The sequence below is a fragment of the Hyperolius riggenbachi genome, chromosome 1 (assembly GCF_040937935.1).
Source record: "Hyperolius riggenbachi isolate aHypRig1 chromosome 1, aHypRig1.pri, whole genome shotgun sequence".
Taxonomy (NCBI): domain Eukaryota; kingdom Metazoa; phylum Chordata; class Amphibia; order Anura; family Hyperoliidae; genus Hyperolius; species Hyperolius riggenbachi.
The window spans coordinates 271862055-271881602 of record NC_090646.1 but is presented as its reverse complement, the minus strand read 5'-3'; the positions used below and the strand labels follow the sequence as shown (position 1 = coordinate 271881602).

General features: G+C 43.6%; 1 protein-coding gene across 1 annotated transcript in view; it reads right to left on the bottom strand.

The window, feature by feature from the left end:
* The window catches only part of DNAH6 (dynein axonemal heavy chain 6), a 443662-nt gene that overhangs the window by 367784 nt on the left and 56330 nt on the right, over nucleotides 1-19548 (bottom strand). Inside the window, exons 11-12 of the mRNA XM_068233571.1 lie at nucleotides 3425-3544; nucleotides 2861-3061 (exon numbers count right to left, since the gene is read on the bottom strand). Of these exons, the coding sequence (XP_068089672.1) occupies nucleotides 2861-3061; nucleotides 3425-3544 (321 nt within the window). The remainder of the gene's footprint in view (nucleotides 1-2860; nucleotides 3062-3424; nucleotides 3545-19548) is intronic.

The window sequence follows — 19548 nt, the reverse complement described above, 5'->3', positions numbered from 1 at the left end:
GAAGGCAGAAGGTGAAGGTGACAGAAGAAGGCAGAAGGTGAAGGTGACAGAAGAAGGCAGAAAGTGAAGTTGACAGAAGAAGGCAGAAGGTGAAGGTGACAGAAGAAAGCAGAAGGTGACAGAAGAAGGCAGAAGGTGAAGGTGACAGAAGAAGGCAGAAGGTGACAGAAGAAGGCAGAAGGTGAAGTTGACAGAAGAAGGCAGAAGGTGACAGAAGAAGGCAGAAAGTAACGGTGACAGACGAAGGCAGAATGTGACAGAGGACAGAATGTGAAGGTGACAGACGAACTAAAGAAAGTGAATGAAAGTATACAGCAAACAGCCTAGTGAGATACTGGGCGTGATCCAATTCACTATTCTCCTAGGTGATATTTCACATCTTATTAATAAATGCCCTTTAAGCTACCAGCAAGCAAGGAAATACTCAGAATAATTTTGACAGTACTTTTTGGTACTTTTTCAGCTACAAAATGTTGAAAAGTTAGAAGCTGAAAATTATCACCTAGGAAAAAACTGAATTGGATCAGGCCCATTGTCTGTTCCCATATTTCCATAGGCTTCCACAGCGTATGCCTTGTGTGGAAAAAGTTGTTTATGGGGCACTACAGCGATTGGAGTGGGCACCAAAGGGAACTGACATATTTGAACATATCTGAAGTGATCATACATTTAAAATAAGATCTGTAACATGTTTGTTCCCTGAATCAGATCAGATCAGATCAAATCCTCCTACCTATCACAGGAGATCGCAAAGGCCGCCAACAGGCCAGCCCAACTATTTTGCACAGTTGATAGACTATGTAACCCATCCTGTCTAAAACCTACTATAACTCCCTCAAAGGAGCTATGTGAGAAATTTGCTTGCTACTTTGCTGGCAAAGTATCCTCTATTCGGTCTCTCATTCAGTCCACAGCACCTAAGACTTATTCAACTCCTGGAAATAGTTGCAAAAACAACCTAACACCCTGGACTGACTTCAAAAGTAATAGTGAGGAAGAGATCTCAGACATCCTCCGTCGCCTCCGCCAGACAACCTGCGACCTGGACCCTGGACCAACTAAACATATGCTGAAATGTCCTGACCTGCTTGGTCCAGCATTTCACAAAATAGTAAATTGCTCTCTGCAAGCAGGGAGGTTTCCTACCTCTCTAAAAGAAGGAATCATCAAGCCCCTTCTTAAAAAACCTTCCATGGATCCAGATGCTATGAGCAGCTACAGACCTGTCTCCAACCTCCCCTTCTTAGGTAAAGTTATCGAAAAGGCTGTCTATCTGCAACTTGAAACCAGGCTGTCAGTAAACAACATTCTGGACCCTCTACAATCTGGCTTTAAGAAACAACACAGCTGTGAAACAGCCCTCATCCAAGTCTGCAACGACCTGCTCATGGCAAGGGACAGAGGGGAATGCTCCATCCTAATCCTGTTGGATCTCTCAGCGGCTTTTGATACAGTTGACCACAAAATCCTGCTTAACAGACTGCAGGAGTACTGTGGCATCAGTGGATCAGTCCTCCAGTGGTTCAGATCATTCCTGTCTGACAGAACATAGAGAGTATCCCTAGGTCCTATAATGTCCAAACCTGCACCTCTACAATTCAGAGTGCCACAAGGATCAATCCTATCCCCTCTGCTGTTTGCCATCTACATGTTGCCACTCGGTACACTTATCCTACATCATGGCCTGACATACCACTGCTACGCCAATGACACACAGCTATACCTGTCCTTCAAACCTGGTGGAACAGACCCTACCCCAAAAATAAACTCTTGCTTAGCTGAGCTACAGGCATGGATGAATGATAACTGGTTGAAACTGAATGCTGACAAAACTGAGGTCCTGTTTATCCAAAGCCAGCACTCGCCATCAAAACAGCTCTATCCTAAAGCAACACCAATCAGGATTATGAATTCAGACATAAACAGCTCCAACCTTGTGTGCAGCCTTGGCGTACTAATCGATGGGGAATTGAGTTTCAGAAACCAAATTTCATCTGTAGTTAAATCTTCCTACTTTCATCTGAAGAACATTGCAAAGATTAAACATCTGATTCCCCCAGAGGATCTTCCAACCCTAGTCCACGCCTTCATCACGGCTGGACTACTGCAATGCCCTTTATGCTGGCCTCCCCAAAAAGGACCTGTGTCGCCTGCAATTAGCGCAGAATGCTGCTGCCAGATTGCTAACAAACCAGCCTCGCCACTGTCACATTACACCGATCCTTCGCTCACTGCACTGGCTACCAGTAAAATGGAGAATACTCTTCAAGATTGGACTGCTGACATTCAAATCCCTGCACAATCTGGGCCCTGGATACATGAAGGACCTGCTGAAGCTGCACCACACCTCTCACAACCTCAGATCAGCAAGTTCTATAAACTTGGTCACTCCCAGAGTGCACCTCAAAAAATCTGGAGATAGAGCCTTCTGTCATGCTGCCCCTACTCTTTGAAACTCCCTGCCACACCCAGTAAAGACAGCACCATCCCTGGAGCTATTCAAATCCAGACTGAAAAGCCACCTGTTTAGCCTGGCATTTCCAGACTTATAAAATTCTTCCTCGGTACCACGATGGTCGGAGCCATGCTTATGCGCTTTGAGTCCCATGGGAGAAAAGCGCTTTACAAATGTTATTTGTTGTTGTTGTTGATTTCTGGTATAATGTGAACCAGGTCTTAGATTACAAACAAGTCTAGGCTTGAGGTCAATCAGTTGAGGTCTATAAATTACTGAGGATCTCTGTTTAGTTCGTAAATGGAAAAAAATGTAAGTGTAACTTTTTACTGAAGATTGCATTTGGGAACAGTTAGCATGCACTTCATGCACACTTCTTTTGTCATATGTTGAGCCTGAACCTACCTTTATTTGATAAATTAATCCCTGGAGATGCTTGTCATCTTCAAACATTGTACTTAGACTAGGGCCTTCACCACAAGTTTTCTCCTCCAATTTGTTATTAATAATGGGCTGAGTAAAGGCATCAAAGTAAGCGTCTGGAACAAGGTTAGCCAAAGACAACACAGTTTCTTGAAACCGGTTAACAACATCTGCCAGGCTATCCTAAAGACAATAAAAACATAAACAAGATGTTATACAAAACAAGATGTAATAAAAAAATGTAAAAAAATTACAGAGCAAAAAGACAATGTATGAGTTAGAACAATTACAATAAATAACTCCTGGCTCAGGAGAAAAGTGTGATACAAATGTTATATGAGTTGTTTTGTCTTATATACTGTATATTCTGATAGTAAAGCTCTCATATGTAATTTTTCCTTGAGAAATATCTACGGGGAAGAGGGATCAAAGAGGGATGGTTATTTTTGAGTTGATTACAATCAAAGATAATGGAAAAATACATTTGGAATATAATGTGATGCATTCATTACATTGTCATTACAAATTAAAAACATATGGACAAACCTGAAACTCATCCATAGACGGATCAAACCATAGTGATTGGATATCCAGCACTATCTCTGTGAGGAACATTGGCACCAACTCGTCTTCTACAGCAGCACCAGGTAGCTGGACCATGGGGGCCTTGTTAGATAAAGAAAGGCATACTGTCACATCATTAGGTTATGTCTCACTGTTAAGATATTCATGCCTACTGCCAATATGAATGACATGCTGGCCTTTTTGTATCAACTTCACTTGTTAAATCTCTCCATCAAATTTTTAAGATATTCTAACCATTCTTCCAAGGAACTGTAAAGCTAAAATATAGAGGTTGACTGATCTGATGGAATACCCATAGCCTGAAATAAACAACTAATGAAGAAGCTTACCTAAAGGGGGAAAACCCTTGTCACCAGCTAGCTAGAGGGTGGTAACCAAATAAAAAAAGAGTAAGGAGAAAGGAGACTAACTTCTCCGGGATTAAGGAAGGCAATAAGAAAGGACTAATAAGGAAAAGGTCAAATGGTAATAAAGGTGAAAAATTAAAATGTGAGAACTCTTTATAGGACATGAGCAAACACTGAAAAATGTTATGGCCAAGAAGATAAGTCAATAAGATCCTTAGGGAGAAATAGACAGAGTGGGAAGAAAAAAAGGTGAAAGAATTAATGAGGGACTTGATAGCTCTTAAAGAGAAACTCCGACCAAGAATTGAACTTTATCCCAATCAGTAGCTGATACCCCCTTTTACATGAGAAATCTATTCCTTTTCACAAACAGACCATCAGGAAGCGCTGTATGACTGATATTGTGGTGAAACCCCTCCCACAAGAAACTCTTGAGTACGTACTCCTGGCAGTTTCCTGTCTGTGAACCTTGCTGCATTGTGGTAAATAGCTGTTTACAGCTGTTTCCAACTGCCAAAAAACATGCAGCAGCTACATCACCTGCCAACATTAAAAATGTCACCATGTAATAAATGTCAGAATGTGAATCAGGGATTTAAAAGATTTTACAATGGGCAAACACTGACTAAATCATTTGTAAAAATGAAGCACTTTTTTTTATTACATTCTTTTCACTGGAGTTCCTCTTTAAGACCAGGTAGCTGAATCCACAGGCCTGACTGCTTATGAAGTCATCTTGCAGCCACCTCGGAGGGGACCAAGCTATCAGGACTGTAACGTCATATAGTAGAATGCAGTAAATCAGGGGTCCCCAACCTTTAACAGCCTGGGGACTGCTTTCTGACCAAATTTTTCTCCGGGGCCCGCGGGGAGGAGGGTTATAATGGACAGTGTCTAGCGCGGCGGGTGACCGGGGGGGGAGGGGTGGAGGCTGGGGTGCTGCGGCATAGCTAGCAAAGTTGCCCCAGTATAGGGGGTTTAGTATCCCCAGTATGGCTAGTGTAGTTACCCCAGTATAGCTAGTATAGTGCCCCAGTATGGGTAGTATAGTACCTCAGTATAGCTAGTATAGTGCCCAGTATAGCTAGTATAGTGACCGAGTGTGGGTAGTATAGTGCCACAGTATAGCTAGTATAGTGCCCAGTATAGCTAGTATAGTGCCCAGTATAACGGTATAGCTAGTATAGTGCCCAGTATGGCTAGTATAGTGCCCAGTGTAGCTAGTATAGTGCCCAGTGTAGCTAGTATACTGCCCAGTATGGCTAGTATAGTGCCCAGTATGGCTAGTATAGTGCCCATAGTGCCCAGTATGGCTAGTATAGTGCCCAGTATGGGTAGTATAGTGCCCAGTATAGCTAGTATAGGGCCCAGTATGGCTAGTATAGTGCCCAGTATGGCTAGTATAGTGCCCAGTATACAGTGGGTTGCAAAAGTATTCGCCCCCCCTTGAAGTTTTCCACATTTTGTCATATTACTGCCACAAACATGAATCAAAAATCATACATGATTCCAAACATGTTTTACAAATAAATAATGGCAAAGTGGTGTATGCATAATTATTGGGACTCCTTTGATCTGAGTGCAGTCAGTTGCCTATAGACATTGCCTGATGAGTGCTAATGACTAAATAGAGTGCACCTGTGTATAATCTAATGTCAGTACAAATACAGCTGCTCTGTGAGGGCCTCAGAGGTTGTCTAAGAGAATATTGGGAGCAACAACACCGTGAAGTCCAAAGAACACACCAGACAGGTCAGGGATCAAGTTATTAAGAAATTTAAAGCAGGCTTAGGCTACAAAAAGATTTCCAAAGCCATGAACATCCCACGGAGCACTGTTCAAGCGATCATTCAGAAATGGAAGGAGTATGGCACAACTGTAAACCTACCAAGACAAGGCCATCCACCTAAACTCACAGGCTGAACAAGGAGAGCGCTGATCAGAAATGCAGTCAAGAGGCCCATGGTGGCTCTGGACGAGCTGCAGAGAGCTACAGCTCAGGTGGGAGACTCTGTCCATGGGACAACTATTAGTCATGCACTGTACAAAGTTGGCCTTTATGGAAGAGTGGCAAGAAGAAAGGCATTGTTAACAGAAAGCATAAGAAGTCCCGTTTGCAGTTTGCACAAGCCATGTGGGGGACACAGCAACCATGTGGAAGAAGGTGCTCTGGTCAGATGAGACCAAAATGGAACTTTTTGGCCAAAATGCAACACACTATGGCCTCAATTCACTAAGCTTATCTCCTGTCTTTAATAACTCTTCTAGAGTGGTCACCACGGTGATAAGGCATGTAGTATTCAGGAAACATTTTACCTCAGGCAAACCTAAAGTTAACTCTTCTGTCTTTAAGTTAACTCTTTAATCCTTAAAATAACTCCAGAGTTAAAGACAGGCTGTTCATTAACTGCGTGTGAAAATAACTACAGAGGAGGTAAATTAACTACAGAGGAGGTAACGTAAGGAATGAAGAGATAAGATAACTCTCTTACTGTGTGGAGGTAAGTTTTCTCTTGCCTTATTATCTCCAGCATGATCTTAGTGAATTGAGGCCTATGTGTGGCGGAAAACTAACACTGCACATCACTCTGAACACACCATCCCCACTGTCAAATATGGTGGTGGCAGCATCATGCTTGGGGGGTGCATCTCTTCAGCAGGGACAGGGAAGCTGGTCAGAGTTGATGGGAAGATGGATGGAGCCAAATACAGGGCAAACTTGGAAGAAAACCTCTTGGAGACTGCAAAAGACTTGAGACTGGGGCGGAGGTTCACCTTCCAGAAGGACATTGGCTTCAATTCACTAAGATTATGCTGGAAAACAGACCCCGGGATTGGAGAATTCCTGGAGGAATTGGACCTTCCATCCATATCAATGGAAGCTAGTTTAGAATTAGACTCCCCTATATCCCCTGATGAAATAACTTTAGCTATCTCATCCTTTAAAACTAATAAGGCACCAGGGCCGAATGGCATTCCAGCCGAATGGTACATGAAGAATAAAACCTTAATTGTCCCGCACCTTGCTAAACTGTTTCAATATGCGTTTGAGACCGGATCACTTCCGGAGTCCATAAGTGAGGCTCTGATAACTCTCATTTTAAAGCCTGGTAAGGACCCAACCTCTTGCGATGCATATCGCCCGATCTCCTTAATGAACACAGATATTAAGATTCTGACGAAAATCCTAGCAAATAGGCTTATTGGATACATTGACACTATTATTCATCCTGATCAGACTGGGTTTATGCCCGGAAGATGCACCAGATTAAATATTAGAAGACTTTTAACAAACATCCGATATCCCCATACTAACGCAGGGACTCGAGTGATCTTATCACTCGACGCTAATAAAGCCTTTGATTCAATTGAATGGTCATATCTTGCAGCTGTATTGGAGAGGTTTGGGTTCGGTCCTGGCTTCAGGAAGTGGTTCCGCATTCTTTATAGCTCACCCAAGGCTAAAATAAGAGTCAATTCCACAATATCCCATGATTTTAATATTAAGCGTGGCACACGGCAGGGCTGCCCACTTTCACCCCTGCTGTTTGCCATTGCTGTAGAGCCCCTAGCTCAGGCTATCCGACTATCACAAATGATTCGGGGTCTACGGGTCAACCAGATAGAAGAACGCATATCCTTATATGCGGATAACATGCTGGTGTACCTTGCTGACCCCGGATCATCCTTAGAGGCTGTGCTAGATATTTATGATAAATTTGGCTCCATATCCGGCTTAACAATAAACTGGTCCAAGTCAGTCCTTTTCCCCCTAGACATTTTCGACCACCATATAATTACCCCTCGTTCTAACCTACAGATTACAGATACATTTAAATACCTTGGAGTTTTTGTTTCCAGCGCCCCCCGGGTGATTTTTTTGAGTCTAACTTTCAGCCAGCCCTGGACTCTATCGAAGCCCGACTTAAAAAATGGATATCCCTGCCACTTAACCTGTATGGCAGAGTCTGTATAATCAAAATGATTGTGGCCCCTGCTGAAGAGATGCACCCCCCAACTATATCTTTTACAGATGGCTCCAGACCTGATTCCACGATCAGTTTTTAAACACATTGACTCTCTCTGGTGGTCTCCTTTATTTGGTCGAACTCTGTCCCCAGAATCGCCCTGTCCACTTTACAACTGCCAACCTCTCAGGGAGGACTAGCGGTACCAAATTTTTTCTTATACTACTTAGCAACACAGCTCATACCTATTAGCTATTGGGTCAGTGATTACAGACAGGACTCCTCGTTAGCCCTTGAATCTGATGTAGCCACCTCCTATGAGGCATTGTGTGGAGCCATATACAGGTACTCAATTCCAAGTGAGGGTAGGGGTACTACACTTATCCAGAATACAATTAAAATATACAAAACCACCTGAAGGCTTTTGAATGAGCCCCTGAGACCCATTTCCTTCAGCTCACCATTATAGTTCAACCGGAACCTCTCGGAGTTGCTTGAAGTGCCTGACCCTCGCTTCTGGATACAGCATGATATTAAATATCTGCATCAACTCTTTTCTGATGGTAGTTTTAAAGACTTCTCACAGCTCCGTGCGGAATTTGGTATACCTAGGCAAGCCTTGTTTAGATACTTCCAACTCAGGCATGCAATATAGGCTCAGACTGGACTACATAATGTTAACCTAGCACCCTTAGGGGTGGAATCCTTACTTTTGCAAAAAGATAGAACTAAACAGATATCTAGGTACTACAACTTTATATTGAAGTCACGTTATACCCCTAAGATTTTGTCTGTGAGGAGGCGATGGTTGGGCACAGATACCATTTTCGATGAGGAGGACTGGGTGGATTTTGAGGAGCACTATCATAAGTCAGTTATTGCTTCACAGGACAGGTTAATTAACTTAAAATGGTTCCATCAGGCCTACCTATCTCCTACCCGTTTGAGGAAAATGAGTTCCCTGCACAGTGGATGTTGCTTTAAGTGCGGTCAAGAGCAGGCTGACTTTCTTCACTGTGTATGGTTCTGCCCTCAGGTGAATAACTATTGGAAAGCGGTAACCCACTTTCTTAGAGACTCCTTAACTACTTGCTGCATGCCGTGCAGTATATTCACGGCCCTTTAAAAAAGACAGGATGCAGCAGGGCCGTGAAAACAAGTCTGCAGCGGCATGCAGCCGCCGCTCGCTCCCGTTCGCGCGTGCGCGCGCACCGCCGTTACCGCCGCTTAGAGGGGAAGTTAATGAATGGGACCGCAGGTCCCATTCATAAATCTAAGTCCCCGATTCAATGAATACCAGCGTCTACGAGACGCCGGCATTCATTGTATCTTCCTGTGTTACACAGCCACGGATTACTTCCGATTCACGTGCTTACGTACGTGAATCGGAAATGACGACTGAGGACATCTTGTGGCCAAATAGTATATTGCACCAAAATTGCATTTTATTTAATAAAAATCCCCACACTGACTGATATAATTAACTATTTCCCTCCCACACCCTCCCATAATACCCAAACTTTTTTTTTTATTTATAAAAGGGGGAAAAAAAATTTCATCAAAAAAAAAAAAATATAAGTAGTTACCTTAGGGACTGAACTTTTTAAAAATTTATGTCAAGGCAGTATATTACTTTTAATTTTTAATTTATGGGCTTGTAATTAGTGATGGACGCAAAATTGAAAAAATGCACCTTTATTTCCAAATGAAATATTGGCGCCATACATTGTACTAGGGAAATTTTTTGAACGTTGCAATAACCGGGACAAAAGGGCACATAAAATGTGTGGCTTTTATCCACAGTAGAATGTTTTATTTTAACACTATAATGGTCAAAAACGGAAAAATAATGCATTTTATAATTTTTTTTTCTTATTATTCATGTTAAAATGCATTTAGGATAAAATAATTCTTGGCATACTGTACACCCAAAGAAAGCCTAATTGGTGGCAAGAAAAACAAGATATAGATCATTACGCTGTGATTAGTAGTGATTAAGTTATTGGTAAAAGAAAGGGAGGAGCGCTGACAGGTGAAAATTGCTCTGGTCCACAAGAGGAAAAATGCCTCAGGTGTCAAGTGGTTAAATTTGCCTGACGTCCTTAACTTCAAATCCTGTATGCTTGGTATGCTATCAGATGTTCCATGTAGCCGGAGAGAATCCACACTGCTCCAGATCCTAATTTTTTATGTAAGGAAAACTCTGGTTCTACAGTGGAAACAAAACACGGTGCCAACTCTCCATCACTGGAAGAAGTTGGTAAATCAAGCATTACCCCTCTTTAAGCTAACTTACCAGTCTCGCCACCAACCCCATAAATTTGATAAAATCTGGTCTAAATGGGTCGACTCCTTAGACACAACCATACCCAACCTAGATATCACTGTTTCGGTACAGGATACTGTGCAATAATGGCATACATTTCTTGAGCCCAAATTTAGTAGGAGTCTCTAATGTTTGTTCGTTTAACCACTTGAGGACCTAGGGCTTTCTACCCCTTAAGGACCGGCCACTTTTTTTCCATTCAGACCACTGCAGCTTTCACGGTTTATTGCTCGCTCATACAACCTACCACCTAAATGAATTTTGGCTCCTTTTCTTGTCACTAATAAAGCTTTCTTTTGGTGCTATTTGATTGCTCCTGCGATTTTTACTTTTTATTATATTCATCAAAAAAGACATGAATTTTGGCAAAAAAAATGATTTTTTTAACTTTCTGTGCTGACAGTTTTCAAATAAAGTAAAATTTCTGTATACATGCAGCGCGAAAAATGTGGACAAACATGTTTTTGATAAAAAAAACACCATTCAGTGTATATTTATTGGTTTGGGTAAAAGTTATAGCGTTTACAAACTATGGTGCAAAAAGTGAATTTTCCCATTTTCAAGCATCTCTGACTTTTCTGACCCCCTGTCATGTTTCATGAGGGGCTAGAATTCCAGGATAGTATAAATACCCCCCAAATGACCCCATTTTGGAAAGAAGACATCCCAAAGTATTCACTGAGAGGCATAGTGAGTTCATAGAAGATATTATTTTTTGTCACAAGTAAGCGGAAAATGACACTTTGTGAGAAAAAAAAAAAAGTTTCCATTTCTTCTAACTTGCGACAAAAAAAATGAAATCTGCCACGGACTCACCATGCCCCTCTCTGAATACCTTGAAGGGTCTACTTTCTAAAATGGGGTCATTTGTGGGGTGTGTTTACTGTCCTGACATTTTGGGGGGTGCTAAATTGTAAGCACCCCTGTAAAGCCTAAAGGTGCTCATTGGACTTTGGACCCCTTAGCGCAGTTAGGCTGCAAAAAAGTGCCACACATGTGGTATTGCCGTACTCAGGAGAAGTAGTATAATGTGTTTTGGGGTGTATTTTTACACATACCCATGCTGGGTGGGAGAAATATCTCTGTAAATGACAATTTGTTAATTTTTTTTACACACAATTGTCCATTTACAGAGATCTTTCTCCCACTCAGCATGGGTATGTGTAAAAATACACCACAAAACACATTATACTACTTCTCCTGAGTACGGCGATACCACATGTGTGGCACTTTTTTGCACTCTAACTGCACTAAGGGGCCCAAAGTCCAATGAGTACCTTTAGGATTTCACAGGTCATTTTTGTTTCAAGACTACTCCTCGCGGTTTAGGGCCCCTAAAATGCCAGGGCAGTATAGGAACCCCACTAATGACCCCATTTTAAAAAGAAGACACCCCAAGGTATTCCGTTAGGAGTATGGTGAGTTCATAGAAGTTTTTATTTTTTTGTCACAAGTTAGCGGAAATTGATTTTAATAGTTTTTTTTCACAAAGTGTCATTTTCTGCTAACTTGTGACAAAAAATAAAATCTTCTATGAACTCACCATACTCCGTACGGAACACCTTTGGGTGTCTTCTTTCTAGAATGGGGTCATTTGTGGGGTTCCTATACTGCCCTGGCATTTTAGGGGCCCTAAACCGTGAGGAGTAGTCTTGAAACCAAATGTCGCAAAATGACCTGTGAAATCCTAAAGGTACTCATTGGACTTTGGGCCCCTTAGCGTACTTAGGGTGTAAAAAAGTGCCACACATGTGGTACCGCCGTACTCAGGAGAAGTAGTATAATGCGTTTTGGGGTGTATTTTTACACATACCCATGCTAAGTGGGAGAAATATCTCTGTAAATGACAATTGTTTGATTTTTTTACACACAATTGTCCATTTACATAGAAATTTCTCCCACCCAGCATGGGTATGTGTAAAAATACACCCCAAAACACATTATACTACTTTTCCTGAGTACGGCGGTACCACATGTGTGACACTTTTTTGCAGCCTAGGTGCGCTAAGGGGCCCAACGTCCTATTCACAGATCATTTTGAAGCATTTGTTTTCTAGACTACTCCTCGCGGTTTAGGGCCCCTAAAATGCCAGGGCAGTATAGGAACTCCACAAGTGACCCCATTTTAGAAAGAAGACACCCCAAGGTATTCCGTTAGGTGTATGGCGAGTTCATAGAAGATTTTATTTTTTGTCACAAGTTAGTGAAAAATTACACTTTGTGAAAAAAAAACAATAAAAATTAATTTCCGCTAACTTTTGACAAAAAATAAAATCGTCTATGAACTCGTCATACACCTAACAGAATACCTTGGGGTGTCTTTTTTTCTAAAATGGGGTCACTTGTGGGGTTCCTATACCGCCCTGGCATTTTACAGGCCCAAAACCGTGAGTAGTCTGGAAACCAAATGTCTCAAAATGACTGTTCAGGGGTATAAGCATCTGCAAATTTTGATGACAGGTGGTCTATGAGGGGGCGAATTTTGTGGAACCGGTCATAAGCAGGGTGGCCTTTTAGATGACAGGTTGTATTGGGCCTGATCTGGTGGATAGGAGTGCTAGGGGGGTGACAGGAGGTGATTGATGGGTTTCTCAGGGGGTGGTTAGAGGGGAAAATAGATGCAATCAATGCACTGGGGAGGTGATCGGAAGGGGGTCTGAGGGGGATCTGAGGGTTTGGCCGAGTGATCAGGAGCCCACACGGGGCAAATTGGGGCCTGATCTGATGGGTAGGTGTGCTAGGGGGTGACAGGAGGTGATTGATGGGTGTCTCAAGGTGTGATTAGAGGGGGGAATAGATGCAAGCAATGCACTGGCGAGGTGATCAGGGCTGGGGTCTGAGGGCATTCTGAGGGTGTGGGCGGGTGATTGAGTGCCCTAGGGGCAGATAGGGGTCTAATCTGATAGGTAGCAGTGACAGGGGGTGATTGATGGGTAATTAGTGGGTGTTTAGGGTAGAGAATAGATGGAAACGCTGCGCTTGGGTGGTGATCTGATGTCGGATCTGCGGGCGATCTATTGGTGTGGGTGGGTGATCAGTTTGCCCGCAAGGGGCAGGTTAGGGGCTGATTGATGGGTGGCAGTGACAGGGGGTGATTGATGGGTGGCAGTGACAGGGGGTGATTGATGGGTGGCAGTGACAGGGGGTGATTGATGGGTGATAGGTGATTGGCAGGTGATTGGCAGGTGATCAGTGGGTTATTACAGGGAAGGACAGATGTAAATATTGCACTGGCGAATTGATAAGGGGGGGTCTGAGGGCAATCTGAGCGTGTAGGCGGGTGATTGGGTGCCCGCAAGGGGCAGATTAGGGTCTGATCTGATGGGTAACAGTGACAGGTGGTGATAGGGGGTGATTGATGGGTAATTAGTGGGTGTTTAGAGGAGAGAATAGATGTAAACGCTGCGCTTGGGTGGTGATCTGATGTCGGATCTGCGGGCGATCTATTGGTGTGGGTGGGTGATCAGATTGCCCGCAAGGGGCAGGTTAGGGGCTGATTGTTGGGTGGCAGTGACAGGGTGTGATTGATGGGTGATAGGTGATTGGCAGGTGATTGACAGGTGATCAGTGGGTTATTACAGGGAAGGACAGATGTAATTCATGCACTGGCGAATTGATAAGGGGGGGGGGGGTCTGAGGGCAATCTGAGCGTGTGGGCGGGTGATTGGGTGCCCGCAAGGGGCAGATTAGGGTCTGATCTGATAGGTAACAGTGACAGGTGGTGATAGGGGGTGATTGATGGGTGATTGATGGGTAATTAGTGGGTGTTTAGAGAAAATAACAGATGTAAACGATACATTTGGGAGGTAATCTGACGGCGGGTTTGCGGGCGATCTAATGGTGTGGGTGGGTGATCAGATTGCCCGCAAGGGGCAGGTTAGGGGCTGATTGATGGGTGGCAGTGACAGGGGGTGACAGGGGGTGATTGATGGGTGATAGGTGATTGGCAGGTGATTGACAGGTGATCAGTGGGTTATTACAGGGAAGAACAGATGTAATTAATGCACTGGTGAATTGATAAGGGGGGGTCAGAGGGCAATCTGAGCGTGTGGGCGGGTGATTGGGTGCCCGCAAGGGGCAGATTAGGGTCTGATCTGATAGGTAAAAGTGACAGGTGGTGATAGGGGGTGATTGATGGGTGATTGATGGGTAATTAGTGGGTGTTTAGAGGAGAGAATAGATGTAAACAATGGATTTGGGAGGTGATCTGATGTCGGATCTGTGGGCGATCTATTGGTGCGGGGGGGGTGATCAGATTGCCCGCAAGGGGCAGGTTAGGGGCTGATTGATGGGTGGCAGTGACAGGGGGTGATTGACGGGTGATTGACGGGTGATTGACAGGTGATTGACAGGTGATCAGGGGGATAGATGCATACAGTAAACAGGGGGGGGGGGTCTGGGGGGGGGGGTCTGGGGAGGATCTGAGGGGTGGGGGGTGATCAGGAGGGGGCAGGGAGCAGGGGGGGGGGATAAAAAAAAAATAGCGTTGACAGATAGTGACAGGGAGTGATTGATGGGTGATTAGGGGGGTGATTGGGTGCAAACAGGGGTCTGGGGGGTGGGCAGGGGGGGGTCTGATGGGTGCTGTGGGCGATCTGGGGCAGGGGGGGGAGAAATCAGTGTGCTTGGGTGCAGACTAGGGTGGCTGCAGCCTGCCCTGGTGGTCCCTCGGACACTGGGACCACCAGGGCAGGAGGCAGCCTGTATAATACACTTTGTAAACATTACAAAGTGTATTATACACTTTGTATGCGGCGATCGCGGGGTTAACATCCCGCCGGCGCTTCCGTATAGCCGGCGGGATGTTGCGGCGGGCGAGCGGTGACTGGCGCCGGCGGAGGATCGCGTCACGGATGACGCGATCCTCCGCCCATGCCCTTAGAAGGACCGCCGCCTCTGTGGGTGAGCCGGTCCTTCAGGGCTCCACTTCCCGGCCGCCTCTGTGCGTTAGGCGGTCGGGAAGTGGTTAAGATTTCAACTGCACTTCATGCTACCTATGCATACCTCATTGGCACATATTGACATTGTACTATATCTGTACACATTTAATGACGTGTAAAACTGCCAACTTCTATAACTGTGATCGGATTGTAACCCACTCAGGTTAATCTTTCTTGTTTGTCATGTCTTTGTTTGTGTTGATGCTCTTTCCGGAGCTGTTTTGTATGTTTAAAAAAAACTTTTCAATAAAAATTCTCTTATAAAAAAAAGATCATGCTGGAGATAATAAGGCAAGAGAAAACGTACCTCTACTAGTAAGAGAGTTATCTTATCTCTTCATTTCTTACGTTACCTCTTCTGTAGTTAATTTACCTCTTCTGTAGTTAAGTTACCTCCTCTGTAGTTAAGTTACCTCCTCTGTAGTTATTTTCACATGCAGTTAATGAACAGCCTGTCTTTAACTCTGGAGTTATTTTAAGGATTAAAGAGTTAACTTAAAGACAGAAGAGTTAACTTTAGGTTTGCCTTAGGTAAAATGTTTCCTGAATACTACATGCCTTATCACCATGGTAACAACTCTAGAAGCGTTATTAAAGATAGGAGATAAAATAAAGTGAATTGAGGCCAATGACCCTAAAAATAAAGCCAGGGCAACAATGGAATGGTTTAAAACAAAACATATCTATGTGTTAGAATGGCCAAGTCAAAGTCCAAATCTAAATCCAATCGAGAATCTGTGGCAAGATCTGAAAACTGCTGTTCACAAACACTGTCCATCTAATCTTGTTGGAGCTGTTTTGCAAAGACAAATGGGCAAGGATTTCAGTCTCTAGATGTGCAAAGCTGGTAGAGATGTACCCTAAAAGACTGGCAGCTGTAATTGCAGCAAAAGGTGGTTCTGCAAAGTATTGACTCAGGGGGCCGAATAATTACGCACACCCCACTTTGCAGTTATTGATTTGTAAAAAATGTTTGGAATGATGTATGAATTTCGATCCACTTCTCACATGTACACCACTTTGTATTGGTCTTTCATGTGGAATTCCAATAAAATTGATGCATGTTTGTGGCAGTAATGTGACAAAATGTGGAAAACTTCAAGGGGGCCAAATACTTTTGCAACCCACTGTAGCTAGTATAGTGCCCAGTATGGCTAGTATAGTGCCCATAGTGCCCAGTAAAACTAGTATAGTGCCCAGTATAGCTAGTATAGTGCCCAGTATGGCTTGTATAGTGCCCAGTACGGCTAGTATAGTGCCCATAGTGCCCAGTATAGCTAGTATAGTGCCCAGTATGGCTAGTATAGTGCCCATAGTGCCCAGTATAGCTAGTATAGTGCCCAGTATAGCTAGTATAGTTCCCAGTATGGCTAGTATAGTGCCCATAGTGCCCAGTATAGCTAGTATAGTGCCCAGTATAGCTAGTATAGTGCCCAGTATGGCTAGTATAGTGTCCATAGTGCCCATTATAGCTAGTATAGTGCCCAATATGGCTAGTATAGTGCCCAGTATGGGTAGGTAGTGCCCCAGTATGGGTAGGTAGTGCCCCAGTATAGCTGACCCCCCCCTCCCCCCGCGGCCGCCGCTGCTGTTACCTCAGCTGACGGCCGCTTCCTTATATTCCCTTATCCTGCTTATTATTGTGCTTCACAGCAGCGCGCCCCACGGCTGCTGTGATTAGCAGAAAGCAAACGCCCCACGGACCAGCAGTGGGCCGCGGACCGGTGGTTGGGGATCCCCGCAGTAAATGATTCAGGATACCCACTTTTACGGTAATTTTCCTGGTTTCAGCATCAGAAACACGCTCTATATCTACAGTTAGGGCCACAAGTATTCAGACAGAGACCACTTTTTCTAATTTTAGCCACTTCAGCACCACAGGGTTTTTTGCTTAAAGAGAATCTGTATTGTTAAAATCGCACAAAAGTAAACATACCAGTGCGTTAGGGGACATCTCCTATTACCCTCTGTCACAATTTCGCCGCTCCTCGCCGCATTAAAAGTGGTTAAAAACAGTTTTAAAACGTTTGTTTATAAACAAACAAAATGGCCACCAAAACAGGAAGTAGGTTGATGTATAGTATGTCCACACATAGAAAATACATTCATGCACAAGCAGGCTGTATACACCCTTCCTTTGGAATCTCAAGAGATCATTTGTGTGTTTCTTTCCCCCTGCAGCTATCTTCCACTGAAGTGTCAGGCTGTTTCTTCCTGCAGAGTGCAGACAGCTCTGCCTGTATGTAATTCCTCAGTATGTGAAAGCCCAGCCAGCTCAGAGGAGGATTTATACAGCTTGTAAAAGATAAGAGAGAAGAGAGAAGCTGCCCTAATCTAAATAATACACAGGCAGTGTGCAGAGAGGGGCCTGGAAGGGGGAGATGCATCACAGAACCACAACACTGAAGAACTTGGCAGCCTTCCAGACACAGGCTGACAAGTCTGACAAGAGAGAGATAAGTTGATTTATTACAGAGATGGTGATAGTAGAACGTGCTGTAGTAAGCCAGAACACATTAGAATAGCTTTTGGAACTTGTAGGATGATAAAAAACAGGATGCAATTTTTGTTACGGAGTCTCTTTAAAGAGAACCCGAGGTGGGTTTGAAGAATGTTATCTGCATACAGAGGCTGGATCTGCCTATACAGCCCAGCCTCTGTTGCTATCCCAAACCCCCCTAAGGTCCCCCTGCACTCTGCAATCCCTCATAAATCACAGCCACGCTGCTGACAAACAGCTTGTCAGAGCTGGTTGTGTTTATCTCTATAGTGTCAGTCTGCTGCTCTCCCCGCCTCCTGCAGAACTCCGGTCCCCGCCTGCATCCCTTCCCTGCCTGCTGATTGGAGGGAAGGGATAAGGGCAGGGACCGGAGCTATGCAGGAGGCGGGGGAGCAGCCAAGACTGACACTACAGATGTAAACACAGCCTCACAGCACGGCTGTGATTTATAGGGGATTGCAGAGTGCAGGGGGACCTAAGGGGGGTTTGGGATAGCAACAGAGGCTGGGCTGTATAGGCAGATCCAGCCTCTGTATGCAGATAACATTCTTTAAACACACCTCGGGTTCTCTTTAAAAACCAGAGCAATTTTCACATTTCAGCGCTCCTCCCATTCATTCACCAATAACTTTATTGCTACTCATCAGATGTAAATGATCTATATCTTGTTTTTTTTTGCCAGAAATTATGCTTTGTGAGGGTGATATTTGCTTTTAGTAATTATGCTATTATCTGTGCATTTTAAAGGGAAAAATGAGAAGAAAAAAAAGAAAAAATACACTATTTCTCCATTTCCATGCACTAAAGTTTTCAAATAAACAATGTTACCATAGGTAAAATCCACACATTGTATTTGCTAATTTGTCCTGGTTATCTCAACATTTAAATGAAGTTCCTAGTACAATGTATGGCGATAATATATTAGTTTCTGGTTTGTGTTTTTTGTTTTCTCATTGTACTCTATCAATAAGTAAAAGCCCTTATCTTCATGATTAACAGTAATACACTCTCATGGCATACATATTTTAAAAGTTAAGTCCCTAGGGTAACTATGTATTCTCTTTTCAATGCTGTCACTTTTGTTTTTTTTTTACAAGTATTTATTTAGGGGTATAGAGTACATGAAAATAACAGTTTTATTGCTTTTCATTCAGTTTTCCGGTAAAAAAAAAATCACATGACTTAGCCCTCAGTTGTCAAACAACACAAAATCTATTCTCTCACTTGTCACGGTTAAAATGATACCCTATATACATAATCAGATAGCTTATTGGGCATACAGCACACTGTTTACCACAAGTACGCCTATCTACTCCCCTGAGCTTCAAGTAAAGTTTTGTGGGGAGTAGATAAGCGTAGCAAGGGAGGTAAAGTGGTTAGTTCTGTACATTACCACAATGAATTTTAAATTAAATAAATCAGATGCAGACTTTCAGCTTTAATTCAGTAGGATGAACAAAACGATTGCATGAAAATGTAATGCAACTAAAGCATTTTTTAACATAATCCTTTCACTTCTGGGGTTCAAAAGAATTTGGACAAACTAAATAACTAGAAATAAACTGTTCATTTCTAACACTTGGTTAAAAACCCTTTGTTGGCAATGACAGCCTGAAGTCTTGAACTCATGGACATCACCAGATGCTGGGTTTCCCTCTTTTTAACTCTCTGCCAGTCTTTTACTGCAGTGGCTTTCAGTTGCTGTTTGCTTGTGGGTCCTTCTGTCCAACGTTTAGGCCTCTTTCCCACAAAGACGCGTTAGATGTTAGATACGTCGCATAACGTGCCCCTGACGCAACACATGGGGGTGTTGAAGTTGGACGTCAGATTGAGCCGCGTTATGCGGCTTTTGATGCGTCCGTGATGCAGTGAGGCGTACTTTTTGACGCATGCGGACCACGTGGTCCCGCCAGCCAATCGCTGCACAAAGCGGCCGCTCCAGGAAGTAAACACTGCATGTCACACAGTGCAGTGAATATTAATTAGCCATGTGGCTGGCCGCAG